Source organism: Sphaeramia orbicularis, chromosome 20 (assembly GCF_902148855.1).
Source record: "Sphaeramia orbicularis chromosome 20, fSphaOr1.1, whole genome shotgun sequence".
NCBI classification, from domain to species: Eukaryota; Metazoa; Chordata; class Actinopteri; order Kurtiformes; family Apogonidae; genus Sphaeramia; species Sphaeramia orbicularis.
This window is the reverse complement of record NC_043976.1, coordinates 33,784,770-33,803,577: the sequence shown is the minus strand read 5'-3', so window position 1 is coordinate 33,803,577 and position 18,808 is coordinate 33,784,770. Positions and strand designations below refer to the sequence as shown.

At 35.6% G+C, this 18,808-nt stretch overlaps 1 protein-coding gene across 2 annotated transcripts in view; it reads right to left on the bottom strand.

The window, feature by feature from the left end:
- smpx (small muscle protein X-linked) overlaps positions 1 to 18,808 on the bottom strand; it is a 37,479-nt gene that overhangs the window by 9,696 nt on the left and 8,975 nt on the right. For both annotated transcript variants that reach the window (XM_030123457.1, XM_030123458.1), the window contains exons 2-4: positions 12,809 to 12,869; positions 2,531 to 2,617; positions 689 to 841 (exon numbers count right to left, since the gene is read on the bottom strand). In XM_030123457.1, the coding sequence (XP_029979317.1) occupies positions 692 to 841; positions 2,531 to 2,617; positions 12,809 to 12,844 (273 nt within the window). In that variant the 5' untranslated portion in view covers positions 12,845 to 12,869 and the 3' untranslated portion in view covers positions 689 to 691. The remainder of the gene's footprint in view (positions 1 to 688; positions 842 to 2,530; positions 2,618 to 12,808; positions 12,870 to 18,808) is intronic.

The window sequence follows — 18,808 nt, the reverse complement described above, 5'->3', positions numbered from 1 at the left end:
AAAGGGTGCTTGAGCCCTTGCCCTTTTTCGCCTCTCAGGAAAAAAAGTGCCCTTTTTAAAACACCACGGTGATCTATCATACGCATTTCTTTGTCATAGCATGTCACAATGTTGTATGTAGAGAGAGAGATGAAAAAATGTGGCGCACATATATTGCCCTTTTTTGACTTTGAGCCCCTGCCCATCTGTAATGCTGTGCACACCCCTGAAATATACCTTTAGTTGTACTAGGCATTAAAATGAACAAGAAATTGAAGAAAACAAGGGTGGTCTAATCATTTTTTCCGTGACTGCAGACTAATATCTGTTCCCATGGTTCCCCACGGGTGTTCAGAGGCTCCTTAGTTACCATGGAAACACTGTCATCTTCTACAACACTGATTCACCAGTAAAACCCATTTTATCCAGTTATTGATATCTTTGCTGAAAAAGCCACTTTTTCATCAGTTTTCTCTGTTTTGATGCAATAACCTTTGAATTCAGTCTGAGCTTTAATGAACATCTGCATGATCAGTGGAATACATATAGGAAAATAGATTAAGAAGGATTAAATAGGGAGAAAAATTTGTTTAGGAGCTGCCACTTTATGGGTTTTTATGGGTTAATACAATATAAAATGTAATTGAGGACAAAATCATCTCCTTTTTCATTTTTTGTTAAATTCATGGTGTGATTTTTTCCCACGTACACATTAATCCTTTGTGACCCATCGTAGTTCGCTCTTGACGTTCTGCAGTTCTGACAGATTGACAGCCGGCCCCGGGAGCTTCACTGCACCCGGCAACGTCTTCTTCTCCTCGGGCGTCTGAGCCGCTGCCTGGGGCTGGTCTGGTGAAGGAGCCTGAGAAAAAAAAAAAATAATAATAATACAAGCAGAAACTGAGAGGGAGCTGGTTCACTGCATCTACTTAGGTTTACTCACATACTTCATCTGTGTTTCGTAGGTTGGTGGGAGCTGATGGTGGGGATTCTTTCTCTTCTTTTATTGAGTCTTTCTGTTTGGTTTTTGATTCTATTTCAGTTTTATTTTAATCTTACTAGCTATAGTTCTGTTTTTATTTCATTTCAGTGTTAGTTTTCAGGTATTATGAGGAAAGACTTGATTTGTAGAAGCTCAAATGTCACTTACAAAGCTGCTTATCAATGGAAATTATTAATAAATAAATAAATTGGTCCAATCAGAAGGAGGGGTGGACTCACATCATTAACACAAATGAAGGAGAAAATGTACAAAATGCACAAAAATGACGAAAATACAAAAATAAAATGAACACAAATAAAGAAAATAATGAACAAAATGCACAAAAATGAAGAAAATACAGAAATTAAATGAACACAAATGGAGGGAAAAATGAACAAAACGCACAAAAATGACGAAAATTCAAATATTGAACAAAATTAAGAAAAATGAATATAAAAACACAATGAAATAAAATTGGTAAAATAATGAAGAAAATGAAGAAAAATGAAGAAAATATAAAAACAAAATGACCAAAAATGAAGAAAATATAAAAACAAAACAACCAAAAATGAAGAAAATATAAAAACAAAATGACCAAAAATGAAGAAAATATTGAACAAAATGAACAAAAATTACTATAAAACACAATGAACAAAATGCACAAAAATGAAGAAAATATAAAAACAAAACAACCAAAAATGAAGAAAATATAAAAACAAAATGACCAAAAATGAAGAAAATATTGAACAAAATGAACAAAAATTACTATAAAACACAATGAACAAAATGCACAAAAATGAAGAAAATATAAAAACAAAACAACCAAAAATGAAGAAAATATAAAAACAAAATGACCAAAAATGAAGAAAATATTGAACAAAATGAACAAAAATTACTATAAAACACAATGAACAAAATGCACAAAAATGAAGAAAATATAAAACAAAACAACCAAAAATGAAGAAAATATAAAAACAAAATGACCAAAAATGAAGAAAATATAAAAACAAAACAACCAAAAATGAAGAAAATATAAAAACAAAATGACCAAAAATGAAGAAAATATTGAACAAAATGAACAAAAATTACTATAAAACAAAATGAACAAAATGCACAAAAATGAAGGAAATATAAAAACAAAATGAAGAAAATAAGGAACAAAATGAAGAAAAATGAAGGAAATAATGAACAAAATGAAGAAAACAATGAACAAAATGAAGGGGGGGGGGGCAGATCTGTCTTTGCGGAGCTCTGCGCTCTCCGAGTGCTTTTCTTGTTAAATACTGTACCTCTCAAGAATCATTTTTTAATATCTTTTTTTAAACTGAATTATGCTTGATATTTGTTTTATCTCCACACACAATTTGTTTCAAATTTTCTCCACAGGTGGTAATACAGAAAATTTTTAACATAGTGCGTACTTTATGAATCTTTAAATTTAACTTTCCCCTTAAATCATAGCCTCCCTCTCTTTCACAAAACATTTCTTGAATATTGCCCTGCAGTGAGTTCTTCTTTGCTTTTCTGTGTGTCTGTCCCTGCGTCCGTCCGTCCTCTGATCGGTCTTACCTCTTCTGTGTCTGCTGTCTCCTCTCTCCTCCTGACAGGATGACCCGCCCCAGGACGCAGAGCCCCCATCGGGATGTTCAGATTAGCCTGACGGACAGCGAGAACAGCCAATGAGATGGTTCCAACGCTCCAATAACCCTTTTTTCTCTGCCTCTGTCTGTGCATGTGGATGTATGAGTGTGAGTGTGTGTCTGCTGTTTCCTCAAAACCCCTTGTTTTGATTACGGCCTCTACTTCCTCATTTGGTATCTCTAAAAAAGGTACTTGTATCTGTATGAAAATAGGGACACACACACACACATTCTATCATCCACTCAGAGATATCAGAGAGCTGCCTGCTATCTTGTTGTTCTAACGCTGCCTGCTCTGACGTCCTGATGTGTTTCGTACCGTTCTGTACTGTGCTGTATATATATGCTCATATTATACAGCTGTACAGAGAAGTGTGGTGTTTGCCACTGAGGATGCAGGCTGTTCTACCACACAGTTCCATGTACATGACAACAAAGCAGAGGGCGAGTCGTGGAAGAAATCAGGCACAAACTAAAAATCGAGGGTTTTCATGAGCAGTTTTTCTCTTGCCTTTATCGTGTTAACTGATCACCAAATGTTTATTTATTAATTAATTTTTGTTTGTTTATTTAGCAGGGACAGTACACATTAACCCTTTCACGCATGAATTATGAGAACCTTAATCAAGATTTTTTTAATTTTTTCTCTTTAGGCCTAAAAATAAACAATTTGATTGATTTTTTTATGAACATATTTTTCATGGAGTTACAAAAATGTCACCGTGTCTTTAATTTTAGAGGCAAAGAAACATGTATTTACTGATATACTGTGTGGAAACTATGAAATTAACCCTTTCATGCACGAATTATGAGAACCTTAGTCAAGATTTTTTTCTTCAGTGTTTAGCCATGAAAAAAACAATGCGATCGAGTTTTTTTTTCTATGGAGTTACAAAAATATCCATGCATTTAATTTTTGAAGTAAAGAAACATGTGTTTAAAATCCAATATCAGAAAGTGATATGAAAACAATGAAATAAAAACATTTTTAATGCTGCTAATCTGATGTCTTCTCACATTTTAGCATATTCTAATGCTAGTAATGACTCACTTCATGGAGATAATATGCAAAAAAAAACTTCTTGTCTAACAAATAACAATTGATTTACACTCAAACATGTTACTGCAGATCAGGTTTATCAAGAACAGTAAAGTTACAGTAATGATCTGAATTACAGTGTATGGGATGATGCATAAGTGTCCACTGTGTTGGCTGATATGGAACTAAAACAACAAAACCCATGAATATACAAGAGAACAGCTGGAGAAGAACTGTCCACTGGAGTGGACAGTGCATGAAAGGGTTAAAATGCTGCTAATCTGATGTTTTCTCACATTTTAACATACCTGCATGGAGCTAATATGCAAAAAAAAAAACAACCTTTTTGTTTAAAAAAACAAAACAACACTATCTATTACAGTTATTACAGTCTAACAACAATTAGCAAAACTTTGACCTACTTTTCCCAAAATTTAATGACTTCTATTCTCTGTCATTTGCAATCTATAAACCCAATTTGGTATGAATTCAACTGATAGTTTTTCTGCTACAGACATGTGAAATTTCATCCATTATAAGTAAATGGGGGAAAAAAAAAAATCATAAAAAATGTGAACTTTGACCTACTTTTCCCAAAATGTAATGACATTTATTCTGGGTCACTGGCAATCTATAAACCCAATTCAGTATGACCTCAACTCATAGTTTTGCTGCTAAAGTGTTAACAAAGGAACAAACTGAATTAAAAACAATACCCCTTGCCTTCCCTTTGGGGGGGGGGGGGGGGGGGGGGGGGGGGGGGGGGGGGGGGGGCGTAATAAAGGCTTCATTTGTCATGGATGTATAATTTGATTATTAATTTAGTGTTAACCACGTTAATTGCTGTAATGTACGCTGTATATCACACGTTACTATCGCTTCAAATTCCAAATTATACATCCATGTATATAACAGTAACATATGAAGCCTTTATTTATTATGTTCAATTTTTCAACAAAATATCTTCATTTTTAGCAAAGCAAGTTTATTTGTGTAGCACTACTCATATACAGGGTAATTCAAAGTGCTTTACAAAGACAAAAAAGTCACAGACGAAAAAACGACATTGAAAATCAAAAAAGGGAAAAAAGACATTAAAATCATCAGAGATAAAATGTGATTTTAAAATCCATTCACAGAATAAAAGAAAGACATTAATTATGTAACAATGCCTCTGTGCTTTTTCCTCAAACTCTATGATGACAGTGAACTGAAAGCAAAAGATGAACACTGGCGCCTGGTGAATCACTCATAGACATAGGCAATATCAAACATATTACATATAAATACAAAGATATTATGACTGTATATCGACAGCTGAAAGGTATATTTGATGTAACAGAAACACTTGGTGATAAGTTAATATGATAAATCTCCAGTAAAAGAGAGAAAAATGCTCACGAAAACCCACGACTTTTAGTATGTGCCAAGAAATCACCTCATTCACAGCATGTTTGCTAAGATTTGTGTATCTGTGATGTTGCTTTGGCATGGATTGTTTACCGTCTTTATGCTTTGCGTGTTGTTGGCAATCATCTTCTGACATTCCACCGGTGCAACCAAAGATTATTCCGAATTTTATTTAGTTTGGAAAAGTAAATTCTGTTATTGCAGTAGATATAGAGACAGTAGACAGGGTTGATATATGTACGTTTTATGTGTCATGGGTGTCGACACTTAAATTATCAAGGATGTGAATAAGTCGTTGTAGAATCGTTTGATAAACTGGACAGAAATAGAAATCGGATTTTCAATACCTGACTCTAAATCTTTAAAGGTCCAGTGTGTGAGATTTAAAGGATCTAATTGTAGAAATAGAATACAAAAATTATAATTATATTTTCATTAGTGTATAATTACCTGAAAATAAGAATTAATGCATTTTTATTATGTTGGAAATCTGCCATGTTTTTACAGAAGCTGAAAGCAGACTTTCTATTTATTTTTCTGCTTTATTCTCATATCATTACACAACTATTTCAAGAATAATCATCATCATTAAAGTGTTTAGAATAAAGAGCTATGACGTTCTGCCAAAGATGCTAGTGTACTGGATTACAGATATATGAACTGAATTTATTTATACAGATCGGCGACAGAGATTTATGTGACCACTAGAGGGAGTAGTGAGTGAGGAAACCTAATGCCACGCGGGTCTTTGACCAAAGCAACGGAAAGTGACCAGATGGGATGAGAACCACTAAGAAACAACTTTTAGTGAAAGAAAGGGACAGTGATAAAAACCTTTCACCCCTTACCCCTTACTCCTTGGCCCTTGCACTTGGCACTACTCCTTGAAACGGAGTTGCAAAGGGTAGGGGTTGAAACATTCCCCAATGAAATAAGACAACCCTTCGAGACCTGTTAAGTCATCAGCAGTCATCGATGTCACTATAAACAGATACAACAACTTTGTTTCTGAAAGTATTAACCATACCATCAGCAGCTGTAACTAGGGATGCACCGATACCACTTTTTTCCAGACTGAGTACGAGTACTTACATTTGAGTACTTGCTGATACTAAGTACCGATACGAGTACTTATTCCCATTCCAGTTGTTGGTTCCTTGTGTGCTGCTACTGACATTTAATGTGTTGGAATGAGCGTTTCTCAATTAATCCACCAGGGGGCGCCGCTCTGAATTAACCATACTGGACAAATACCACGAAGAAGAGTAAAGTTTTTTTGAGAAGAAGAAGAAGAAAGTCAGTAATAACAAACATGGAGATGACAGAAGTAACACTAATGTGATTCTAATATTGCAGCGTTTTCACTGGTAAGGTTTAACAGCTTAGCTTCAGCAGGTAGAGAAATGAGCCGTAAGTTTCGTTTTCACTTCCGCTGGCGGTGGTCCGCACCGCTCTGTACTCCCACTGGTATTCTCCAACTGGGTATGCTTCCACCAGCACCTGGAAAACAAATGGAATGTACGCAGAGGATGGACAGAACACTGCGTCCGTATCTGTCTGTGTCTGTAACGTTACTGTCAGTCAGCGTTACTTTTATCACCGTCATTTATTTTGAAAAATCTCCACGCTCTTCACACTTCACACACATTTTTCCTCTTCCTCGTACCTGCTGCACTGAACTGGGAATGTCACACGGACCTAAGTGGTATCGGCGCATTTGTATTGGATATCTTTTACGAGTACGAGTACACACACTGAGTATCGGAGCTGATGCCCGATACTCGTATGGGTATCGGAGCATCCCTAGCTGTAACCGTTTCTGTTGTTTGGGCTTTGGGCATCTTTTTGCGACTATCAACCGCAAATCGCAGAAATGCGGTCTATAATACATTGAAACAGCATTAAACAGTCGATCAAATTATTAAGTTTGTGAAGAAAATACATACATTTGTGTGTTTCTTTCATCACACTGCTGTACTTTTTAGTTTTATTTACTTCCATCTTTCCAATGATTTGAACAGAATTGTGGGAGATTTCTCATACCCCTCCGTTTGTAGTGTGATCCTGACAAATCTCCGTTTTGAGGGCCAAGCAGCCCTCCCTCTTAGCCCTTCCTCATCAAGAACCCCTTAGCTAAAAACTAGGGTTGCACCGATTCCGATATGAGTATTGGCCATCGGCTCCAATACTCAGTGTGTGTACTTGTATTCGTACTCGTAAAAGTAATCCGATACAAATGCACCGATACTTCTTACGGCCGTGTGACATTCACGGTTCAGTGCAGCAGGTACGAGGAGAAGGAATGATGTGTGGGGAGTGTGAAGAGTGTGGAGACTGAACCAAATAAATGACGGTGATAAAAGTAACGCTGACTGCAAGTAACGTTTAAGACACAGATACGCAGCGTTCTGTCCGTCCTCTGTGTACATTCCATCTGTTTTCCAGGTGCTGGTGGATGCGTACCCAGACAAGGAGGGGTACAGAGTGGTGCGGACCACCGCTAATGGAAGTGAAAATGAAACTTATCACTCATTTCTCTTTTCCCTACCTGCTGAAGGTTCGCTTTTAAACCTTACCAGTGAAAACGCTGCAATATTAGTATCACATTAGTGTTACCTCTGTCCTCTCCATGTTTTCTTCTTTTCAAAAAACTTTACTCTTCTTCGTGGTATTTGTCCAGTATGGTTAATTCAGAGCGGCGCCCCCTGGTGGATTAGTTGACAAACGCTCATTCCAACACATTAAATGTCAGTAGCAGCACCGTGTTCCAGTCAGACTAATGACAACGACAATAAAGCACATTTACAAAAGGAACTAAGAACTGGAATGGGATTATTAATCGGTACTATCGGTATTATCGGTACTCGGTATCGATAAGTACTCAAATGTAAGTATTCGTACTCGGTCTGGAAAAAAGTGGTATCGGTGCATCCCTACAAAAAACCCCTACCCATTCACGTGAACATGCAAAATGAAGGGGTAGGGCCAAGGGGTGAATTGGGATTGGCCATGTTTTCTCCACTGGACACAGCTCGAAATAAAACGAATGGAGTTTGATGATGAAATGGCAGCGTTTCTTCTACACAGGTGAGATAGATTATGAGGCTTAGACTAAACTGTGACAGTTCTGACCATGTTTGTTCGATTCCAAACAGATCTTTATTTAGTGCAGCTTTTAACATCACAAACTGTACAGAAAATGGAGGTGATTTGTGGTTTTAAACCAGAGTTAAGCTAACAGAGCTAAGCTAACAGAGCTATAATGTAAACTGTCAGCTGAAGGGGCACGTGAAAATAAGAAACTGTTGTTTTGAGCGACTGTTGAAATAAACGTCTGTGTTTTATTTTGAAGAAAACTTGATGATATCATAATGCAAATGTGTGTAAACAATGAGCTTTATTCTTTATTCAGTGAGTGATAGTCTGTGGATGCGTAGAGTTGATTCGTTGGTGGTCTTGGTAGAACTGTGTGTGTTCTGGTACAATAACAGAGTTTGGAATATCGTAGAACTCCTTATAGCAAATAATGTTGCCACTTCATTTGATTGAGACTTCTTAATTCAAATAAATACAGAAATCATGTACCATCAAATAACATAAAAAGAAACAGTTTGCTTGCAACTGTAGTGATGTTAATATAATTCACTAAAATAACAAAACAGCAGTCGCTTTTCCATTGGACACTTTACCGATATTTACTAAATGTCGAAAAAAACGAAGTGTGTAATGTTGGTTTTTCCATTAAATCCCAAATGCGATGATTTGTGTATTTATTATTGTGAGATGTCACGAGAAGTCATTCCATAAACATAGCGACGGACATAAAAATCTGTTGTTTTGAATCTAGAATGTTCGTTACCCTTCTATTCCGTACTAAATTAAAAAATGACTGGGTTTTTTCACGTGTCTACATGTAGCACCATGTTTGTTTTAAAACTCTACTTCTTTGCTTGTTGTAAAAATGAACATCCGTTTTCTTGTGTTCACGTGACTATAGTTGCGCAAAAAGGTCTTTCCATTGCAGTTTTGCACGATATACCAATTTCACTACGCCCAGAAAAACACCTCTTGCAAGCACAAAAACTTTTCAGCAAAAAATGAGAGTTTTGGCGAAATTGTTGTTTTTCCATTAGGCAAATTTTTATGTGCAAGTTATATTCACGCAATTTGAGGGTCAATGAAAAAGCGACTAGAGACAGTAATACAACTAATGCCACCTAAGCGCTACTGTGGTGCCATCTAGTGCTGGATGTCAAAAATGCACCTGAGTTTCACCACTGTTTTTATACTTTTAGTACGAGCGAAATGTCCAGTATTAATTACGTCTTAGGCTACGTTCAGACAGTAGGTCTTGATGTACAATTCGGATTTTTTTGTGATTCCAATTTTTTTGTGTGCTCGTTCATATTACACATTAAATGCGACTTCTATCACTTTTGAGTATGAACTGAATGCGACCCTGAAGTGACCCACATGTGCAAAAGAGGTCCTGATGTAATACGTGACCATGCAGACACGCACTGTGTTAACGGAAGTAAATATGTTTTTCCCACCGCTCCTCTTGTGACATTTGTCGCATTTCAATGACGTAAAGGTTGAATAAATGCGACCTGGCTGTTCAGACTGAAGTCGCATTGCAAAATATCAGATACGTATCGGATTTAGGACCACATATGAATGTGGCCTGGGTCGGATTTGAAAAAATTAGATTTGTGCTGTTCAAACTGTCTTTAACGGATCGGATACAGGTCAGAAATCGGCAAAAAAATTGGGTTTGGGCCACATTTACCTGCATTCTGAATGTAGCCTAAGAGTGGACCAGAGTTATTGTCCCTTTAACTAAAATCGTTGAACAGACAAAAAGCTAACTCTGTTTTTTTTGGGGGGCAAAAAAATGACTATTTGAGGTGATTGCGATCTACAACGCCATCCATAGGTGTCACTAAAAACTACACACTTAACCTTTAAATGTGTTTGCAAATACATTAGTCTGACAGTGACGATTGCTGAGTCTAAACCAGCAACCGCCTGTTTTCCACAAAAATATAATGTGTCGGAACACTCACAATAGTCACTTTTCCATTGGACATCTGCACAAAACTTTACCGATATTTACTAAATGTCGAAAAAACAAAAGTGCGTAATGTCGGTTTTTCCTTGGAATCACAAATGCGATGATTTGTTTATTTATTATCGCGAGATGACACGAGAAGTCATTCCATAAACATGGTGACAAACGTAAATATGGTGTTGATTTACAGATATATTCATTATTATTATTATATATTACCCCTCTATCTTGTACTAAATTAAAAAATGATTGGGTTTCCCGGTGTGTCCACACATACTGCAACATGTTTCTTCTTCTTCTTCTTCACTTGTTGTAACGTACGTCAACATCTGTTTTTTTAATTCACCTGACTCTAGTTGCAAGAAAAGGTCTTTCCATTGCAGTTTTACATGATATACCATTTGCGCTACGCCCGAAAAACCAGCTCTTGCCAGCGCAAAAGCTTTTAATCGAAAAATGAGACTTTTGGCGAAATTGTCATTTTTTCATTAGATACATTTTTATGCGTTAGTTATAGATGCGCAATTTGAGGGTCAATGGAAAAGCGACTAATGTTTCATTTCCAATTTGATGAAATATTAAAAACCACAAGCATTTTCCATTTTCTTTTCTAAATGTCAGTGTGTTTTTAAGGTGAAGCTGTGAAGCTACTTGTTTGTTTAATAAGTGCATTTGACAACAGAGTGCTGGGATGGATGTTTTTAACCTTATGTTTGTTCTGCGCTGGCATTGAAAACCCTTCTGTCCTGATGCCTCTCTCATGGTTAGACAAGAAAATGAGCACAATGAGAAGAGAGACGATGGAAGGAGCCCTCTCTGACGTACAAACACACCGAGCCATTAACGCACCACACACATTTTACAAACACACACACAAACGGATACAGACAGACTTTGCATCCTCCGCCTCGCTACAACTCTGCACTAACGAAGCCTTGAAACTGTATATGCACAGTCTGAACTCTGAAAAAGTAAAGAACTGTATCTGCCTTTACCAATAAATACTTAAATGTGGAAACTTGTCACCTGGAATTGTTTCTTCAGGGGGAAAAAGTTATGATATTCAGCATTTTTTTTTTTTTTTTTTTTTTTTGGAGTTAGAAATCATTCATATGGTTGCAATGTCCAAAAAAAATACACACCGGCTAAAATTTACTTAGGGGGTCAAATGAGTGGCCATTTTTGTCAAAAAAAAAAAAAAAAAAGTTGTAAGAAATGCATGGAACTGTGTTGAAATAATGCTAATACATTTGTGCACAGACTACTGATATTATTTGACAGTGTGTTGAGCCGCATTATGGAATAAATTCCCATTATGTAATAAAAGTTCAAAATGTAATAAGAATGTCACATCATCTTGTAATAAAGCCGTATTATGTAATAAACTGACGCATTTTGTAATAAACTACCTCAACGCATTATGCAGTAAATTTTTTCACATTATGTAGTAAGTTATTACAATTTGAGAAATTTATTACAAAATGCACTTGACACATTTTTATTTTCATCTTTAAACTGTGTGGTTAAAGTTCTGATTACATTACCTGTAGCTCCTGTGACTAATTTCTTCTAAATTGCTCAGAAATTACATTAATTTGGATTATTATTACATAATGAACCATGTTATTACATTTTTATTTTTTTTTTTATAAAAATGTGTCAAAATGCGTTGATGTAGTTTATTACAAAATGCATCAGTTTATTACATAATGCGGCTTTATTACATGATGATGTGACATTCTTATTACATTTTTAACTTTTATTACATAATGGGAATTTATTACATAATGCGGCTCAACACAGTGGAAGCTCTATTTTCAGAAATATTGGATTTTGAATAGCACATGTATGTGAAAACTTTTGCTGGTGGACGGACGTGACATTACCCCTGATGCTCTGGTCAGTACCAGTACTTTATTAGTAATAAACCTACAGACTTACAATTGCTAATTCTCCTCTTATTCATAAATATTAGTATTGTGGATGTAAAACAATAACAGCTGACACAAAAACACAAAATGTGGCAGTGGACGGATGTGACATGGTTGTTACGGATCCCATCATACTGATGCTCGGTAGCCATGTCACCGTTTACACTAATGATCCCTGTGCAAAAACTAGGATCAGAATTATTTATTGTATTGTTTATCATCAAACTAAAGAGTAAATAACAATATAGAATTGATATTTCTTTATCAAAATGCTTATTATTACAAAACTGTTGATTTAAAAAGTGACGTGTGACATTCTTAATGTATGTATTGGCGTAACATAAGCAGGATGGATCAGCACCATACTCCATATTGAACCTGTAAAAATAAAACGTGATATGTAGTATATAATCTTGTAAGAAAAATTGGGGAATCTAAAAGAATAGAATATTTGTTTTTCAGGTAAATTCAGTTCAAATATAACTTGGCCATTTGTGACATGAAAATATAACATTAATTGTGATGAAATTGGACATTTTTGCGCTGAAAACATAGTTCATATGACCATCAACATGTTGCAACAGAACTGAAATCCTGTCAATTTGCATAACTTGTATTTACCAACACAAAGTTCCTTTGGGGATTCACTTAGATTGATTTCTTATGCACAAAGACAGAAATAAGACCTCTAAGCAAATTTTAGCCGACACACATAATCCACACACTAATGAACACACCATATTGAGAAGCTTTTACCTGAAGGGCCTTAACGTTGGACGAAGGCTTGGACATAATCGCCCCCGGTAAGTCCACTGACCTGCAGGAAGCACAGATCGCACACATTCAGCTTTGTGTTTCTGTGTCACTATGTGTGTGTGTGTGTGTGTGTGTGTGTGTGTGTGTGTGTGTGTGTGTGTGTGTTCATGCACGTTGGGGGCATTGCGAGCCCGTTTCTGTGGTTTTCAAGGCCCGGGATAGCATTTCAGTTGCTTAGCGACTCTTACAGAGAAAAGCAGGTAGAGGAACTGTTGTCTGAATCATTCATGAGAGGGAGACAGAGACAGCGGGGAATGTCAAAATAAAAGAGTTACATCAGTTTGAGCTCGTGCAAAGCCTTCAAGTAATATGAGATAAGACGAAAGCGTGGATGTAAATGTAAATGTGTTCTGTCTTTCCTTACAGACGAGAATGTTTGTCACATCAGAGCAGCAACACCTTAACCTACTGAGACCCAGAAAAGGAAAAGTTATGGCTTTTTTTACATTGAATAATTGCCTCGATTGGAAACTGCATAATGCAACAGTTTTTTCAGGTACTTTATTTCACTGTTTTTCAACCTTGGGGTTGGAAATGGGGTCACCTGAAATTTCTAGTAATTCATAAAAATTAAAAAAATAAATAAATTACTAGTAAAAAGTATATGGTGAGTTGAGAGAGGCAATCACAATCCATAAAAGACAAAAGAAATAAAGACATAAAGAAGCTGTATACCAAGTTTGAAATCAATTGGAATTGTAGTTTTGGAGAAGAAGACGATTGAAATTTTTTTTAACGGACGACAGACGACGACAGACGACGACAGACGACGACAGACGACGACGCCGGACACCGCATGACGACAATAGCTTACGGCCTGTCGGCCGGTAAGCTAAAAAGGGTCCAGTCCGGCCCTCAAGATGAGTTTGTGAAATTAGGTTCAGGTGCCACATGCAGACCAGTTCAATCTCCAGTGGGTCAGACCAGTAAAATTCTATCATAATAATCTATAAATACCCACAACTCCATGTTTTTCTCTTTGTAAATGTAAATATTTTCATGTATTTGCTCTAAAACAAAGTATAATTTCACAAAAAATGTGACTAATCTGAACAAATGTGAAGAACCTGAAATGTCTTAAGAAAAATAAGTGCAATTTTAACAATTTTCTGTCTGGTACTAAATGTTTTGTGTGTTTGTAGATCCACTGTGATCTGTAAGTTATAATGTACATGTGTAAATGATAAACTGAAGCAGAACATTGTTAAAATTACACTTATTCTTTCAGTTTGTTCAAGTTATTCATATTGTTTGAAAGGACAGTTTGTAGATGTAAACATTTTCATTGTTTAATTTGAATTTTTTCACTGTAAAATATAGAGAAAAGTTTGGAGTTGACATTATTTATGTATTATTATGTTAATATTTTACTAGTTCAGCCCACTTCAAATCAAATTTATCTTAATGTGGCCCCTGAACTAAAATGAGTTTGACACCCCTGATGTAGATGTTCACAAAAGCTTAGAGTAAATTCAGATGTTATCATATCAGAACAGATAAAACTGATGAAAAAAAAAAAAAACATTTTCTGCGAAATATATCATTAACTGCAGTCAAACTGTGAAACTCTTGTCCCTTATGCAGGATGACAAGTGCACTTCTGGGTCTCAGAAGGTTAATGCCAAACATAAGGTCTGCCAACTGGACTCATCTGAAGTGTCACATTGGTGCAAGTCAAGGTTATTAACGTTAACGAAAACTAACGAAATGACGAAATTTAGAATTCAAAAAACATTTTCGTTAACTGAAATAAATAAAAACTAATTAAAAGAAACACACAATAACTAACTGAAACTGTATTGTGTGCTTACAAAACTAACTAAAACGGATAAAAATTATGGATAAAATTCCCTTAGTTTTTATCTTTGTCAATGTCGGATTGATATAAAAATCGATTTATTTCCCTCAAGCAGTTTTTAGCTGGTGACACCATATGATATTTAACAGTCCGTCACTTCTTGTCACTTGTCATTTTAGAGTCGTCTTCTAAAGTTGGGAGAAAGCAGCGGAGTCCTGTACAAGATTTATTGGAATATGACGGCGAGGAAGATAAAAGATATTAAAAAAAACTAAAACTAACACGAAAGCTAAACTCAAACGAGCATTTAGAAAAAAAACAAAACTAACAAGAACTAGCAAACCTGCTCTACAAACAAATTAAAACTAACTGAATTAGAGAAAAAAAAAGTCAAAACTAAATAAAACTAAACTATAATGAAGAATCCCAAACTATTAGAACCCTGGTGCAGGTGTTTAAATATGTTTATCAAAGCCCAACTGTGTCCTGCACTGGTGCCACTCATCGACAGATCTCCTGGCAGACATCATAGCGACGGTAACTAAGGGAGGAGCTGCCGAGCAAATGGTCCGGTGTCAGGTACAAGGTTCGATCCCCGCCTCCTCTTGTCAAAGTGTCCTTGGGCAACACAATCAACCCTGTGGCTATTCCACTGCTGTGTAACCGGGACAATGAGGCGCATTTAATAGCGCTACGGACAGTGGAATAATCCTCCCATTGAACATTATTTATTTAGTGCTTATTTGTATGGGGACAGTTATATAGCATGGGCTGTTGCCACAGACCAATGCTTTTATGACCAGAGCTAATTTGCACTTCCTGACTCTAGCTGGGCTTTTAAAAGACTTAACTCAACAACATACATGAGGATTACACAAACACAAACAGCACAGACAATAAAAAGGATATAAAAAGATGAAGCGGTGAGTTATTCATGACCGGTCAGGATCCAGGATGAGCTCTGAAGGCCAAGAGCTCCGATCCAAATGTGGATTTACATAAACCTGCCTTTCAGTTCCCATTGGATACTCCTCGTGTTACTGATCCCGAGCCTTGAAGGAAAACCACAAGGTCACGGAGCACCTGAGGAACGTCATTATGGAGGACTTTTACATCAGTGATTATATATTATTGGTTTCATGTACAAAAGTTTAATCTCTCATCTGTACGTGATCACGAGAGGATCTGGAAGTTAGATAGTTTAAAGGTGAAAAGATCAATGATTGCATGAAACTATTTGCAGCATTAAATAATAAACAGGCTGTAATGAATTTAAATGTGTTTTCTTTTGCAACCATATCCATCAATTAAACAGATTTTTCGAAATTAGCTAATATAAGGTCGAGATATTTTACCTGATATTTAACCCTTTCATGCATGAATTACACTGGGTTACAAAAAAAATGTTTTTTGCAAGTTGTCTAGGTTTTTTCAACTGAATTAGGACCATTTTGCACCGCTAAATCCAAAAATGACATCTGTTTTTCTCAATCAGGTCAGGTTTTTTTGCTAATTTGATTTTGAAAAATTTGATCTTCTCACAAAATATAATAATTAATACCAAAATAAGATTGGTAAGCACACTTTATGAAACTTGTGACTTGATTCCTGTTAGGTACAATGGTGTATTCACCGCAGATGTAGCAGAATACGTCAGGCTTATTTTTGCAAGATCTTCTCGTCGAAGCCATTTCATTCACATGTAATATTAAAAAAAAAAACAATCATAAATTGGCAAAAGTAAAATCTTCAGAACTCGTTTATTGCAAGAAATATTAAAGAATTTTGTATCATATGATGTGAAAATGCCCATAAATGTAAGCAAAAATGTTAAAAAGCCAATATGTAGCATAGTTCAGAAAGTTGACCTGATTGAGCAAAATTAATGGGATTTTTGGATTCAGCACACCAAAATTATCCTAAATCAGCTCAAAAAACTTAATAAATTTGTTGTTGACCAGTGTTATGAGAACCTTAATCAAGATTTTTTTTCCTGAGTGTTTTTATTCCTCTTTAGGCATGAAAAAAAAAAAAACAATATGATTGAATTTTTTTTTTTTTTTTTTTTTTTTTTTTTAAATCAACCTGTTTTTCATAGATTTACAAAAATGTCCACTCAGCTACACCATGAATTTTATTCTTGAAGCAAAGAAACATGTATTTAAAACCCAATATCATAAAGTGATGTGAAAATAGTGAAATGAAACCATGTTTAATGCAGCTAATCTGATGTTTTCTCACATTTTAACATATTCTAGTACGAGTTATTACTCACTTCATGGAGATAATATACAAAAAATAAATATTAACAATTGATTTCCACTCAAGAACCAATCAAGAACAGCAAAGTTACAATAATGGTATGAATTGCAGTTTATGAGATGATGCATAAGTGTCCACTGTGTTGGTTTATATGGAACTAAAACAACAAAACCCATGAATATACAAGAGTAAAGCTGTAGAGTAACTGTCCACTGTAGTGACCACTACGCATGAAAGGGTTAAACCTGTTCAAAACATTGCCCATCAATGTTTAGATTCACTCATTAATCTTAAGATTAATTAATTCATTCATTCATTTATTTGTTTCGAGCATAAGAAAAAAACAAACATTTCTACAGGGTGGGGAAGCAAAATTTACAATGAACATTTAGTTGTTTTTTCTCAGCAGGCACTACGTCAATTGTTTTGAAACCAAACATATATTGATGTCATAATCATACCTAACACTATTATCCATACCTTTTCAGAAACTTTTGCCCATATGAGTAATCAGGAAAGCAAACGTCAAAGAGTGTGTGATTTGCTGAATGCACTCGTCACACCAAAGGAGATTTCAAAAATAGTTGGAGTGTCCATAAAGACTGTTTATAATGGAAAGAAGAGAATGACTATGAGCAAAACTATTACGAGAAAGTCTGGAAGATACTATTAAAGAAGAATGGGAGAAGTTGTCACCCGAATATTTGAGGAACACTTGTGCAAGTTTCAGGAAGCGTGTGAAGGCAGTTATTGAGAAAGAAGGAGGACACATAGAATAAAAACATTTTCTATTATGTCAATTTTCTTTTGGCAAATAAATTCTCATGACTTTCAATAAACTAATTGGTCATACACTGTCTTTCAATCCCTGCCTCAAAATATTGTAAATTTTGCTTCCCCACCCTGTATGTGTACAAGGAACTAATATCAGAGCAAATATACTAATAAAGTCGAAAAGCATTTGGAGAGTGCAGCCCCCCCCCCCCCCCCCCCCCCCCCCCAGTCACCATCCTTCCATAACTTTTTGAATCATCTCGCTAACAGACAGACAAACAAACACCCCCCGATCCCCACCAAAATGTAATCATTTCTTCCTTGTCCCAGTATCAACATTTCCTCAAAATTTCATCAAAATCCATCCAGAACTTTTTGAGTTATCTTGCTAACAAACAAACAAACAAACAAACAAACAAACAAACAAACAAACTCCAATGAAAACATAACCTCCTTGGCGGAAGTAATAAAGGTGATCAAGACAATATAGCAACTGCCCTGCACACTAGTAATAACAAAATAAATTCAATATGTTCTGCTCAAAAAGGAGTGGGAAGACGAAAACGTATTAAATCCCACCCCCATCTCACATTTATACAACACAACACATTACTTTTGCTTCGTTAATGATAAAGTTACATCAGTTTAGAGTCCTAATAATGTAAATAACAGATTAGGAAAACTAATGTATATTAGTCATAGTAGCTATCTAAATGACAGTCTATTTATTCACCGGCTTTTATTTAAGACCAAATCCTGGAATCCTACATATATACAGAATCTGAACCTGAATATAATGTACATTTTTAGTCACTATTTTTCATCCTTGTGCTATTTGCATGTTACTGTTTTGACATATCCAAACCCATGTTTTGTTGTGGTGTTTTCTTTTATCGGCTTTTATTCATTGTCATAACCACTGCTGTCCACTCCACATGCAAATATTTCACCAAAACAACTTTTAGTCCTGGCATTATTTTACAAACACACACACTACGGCTGCATTCCAGGTTAAATGCCACCCAAGATGAGTTTTTTTTTTTTTCATATTCCAGAATATTATTGGATGGGGCCAGACTTATCTCTTGTTCTAGCTTAGAGTTTTT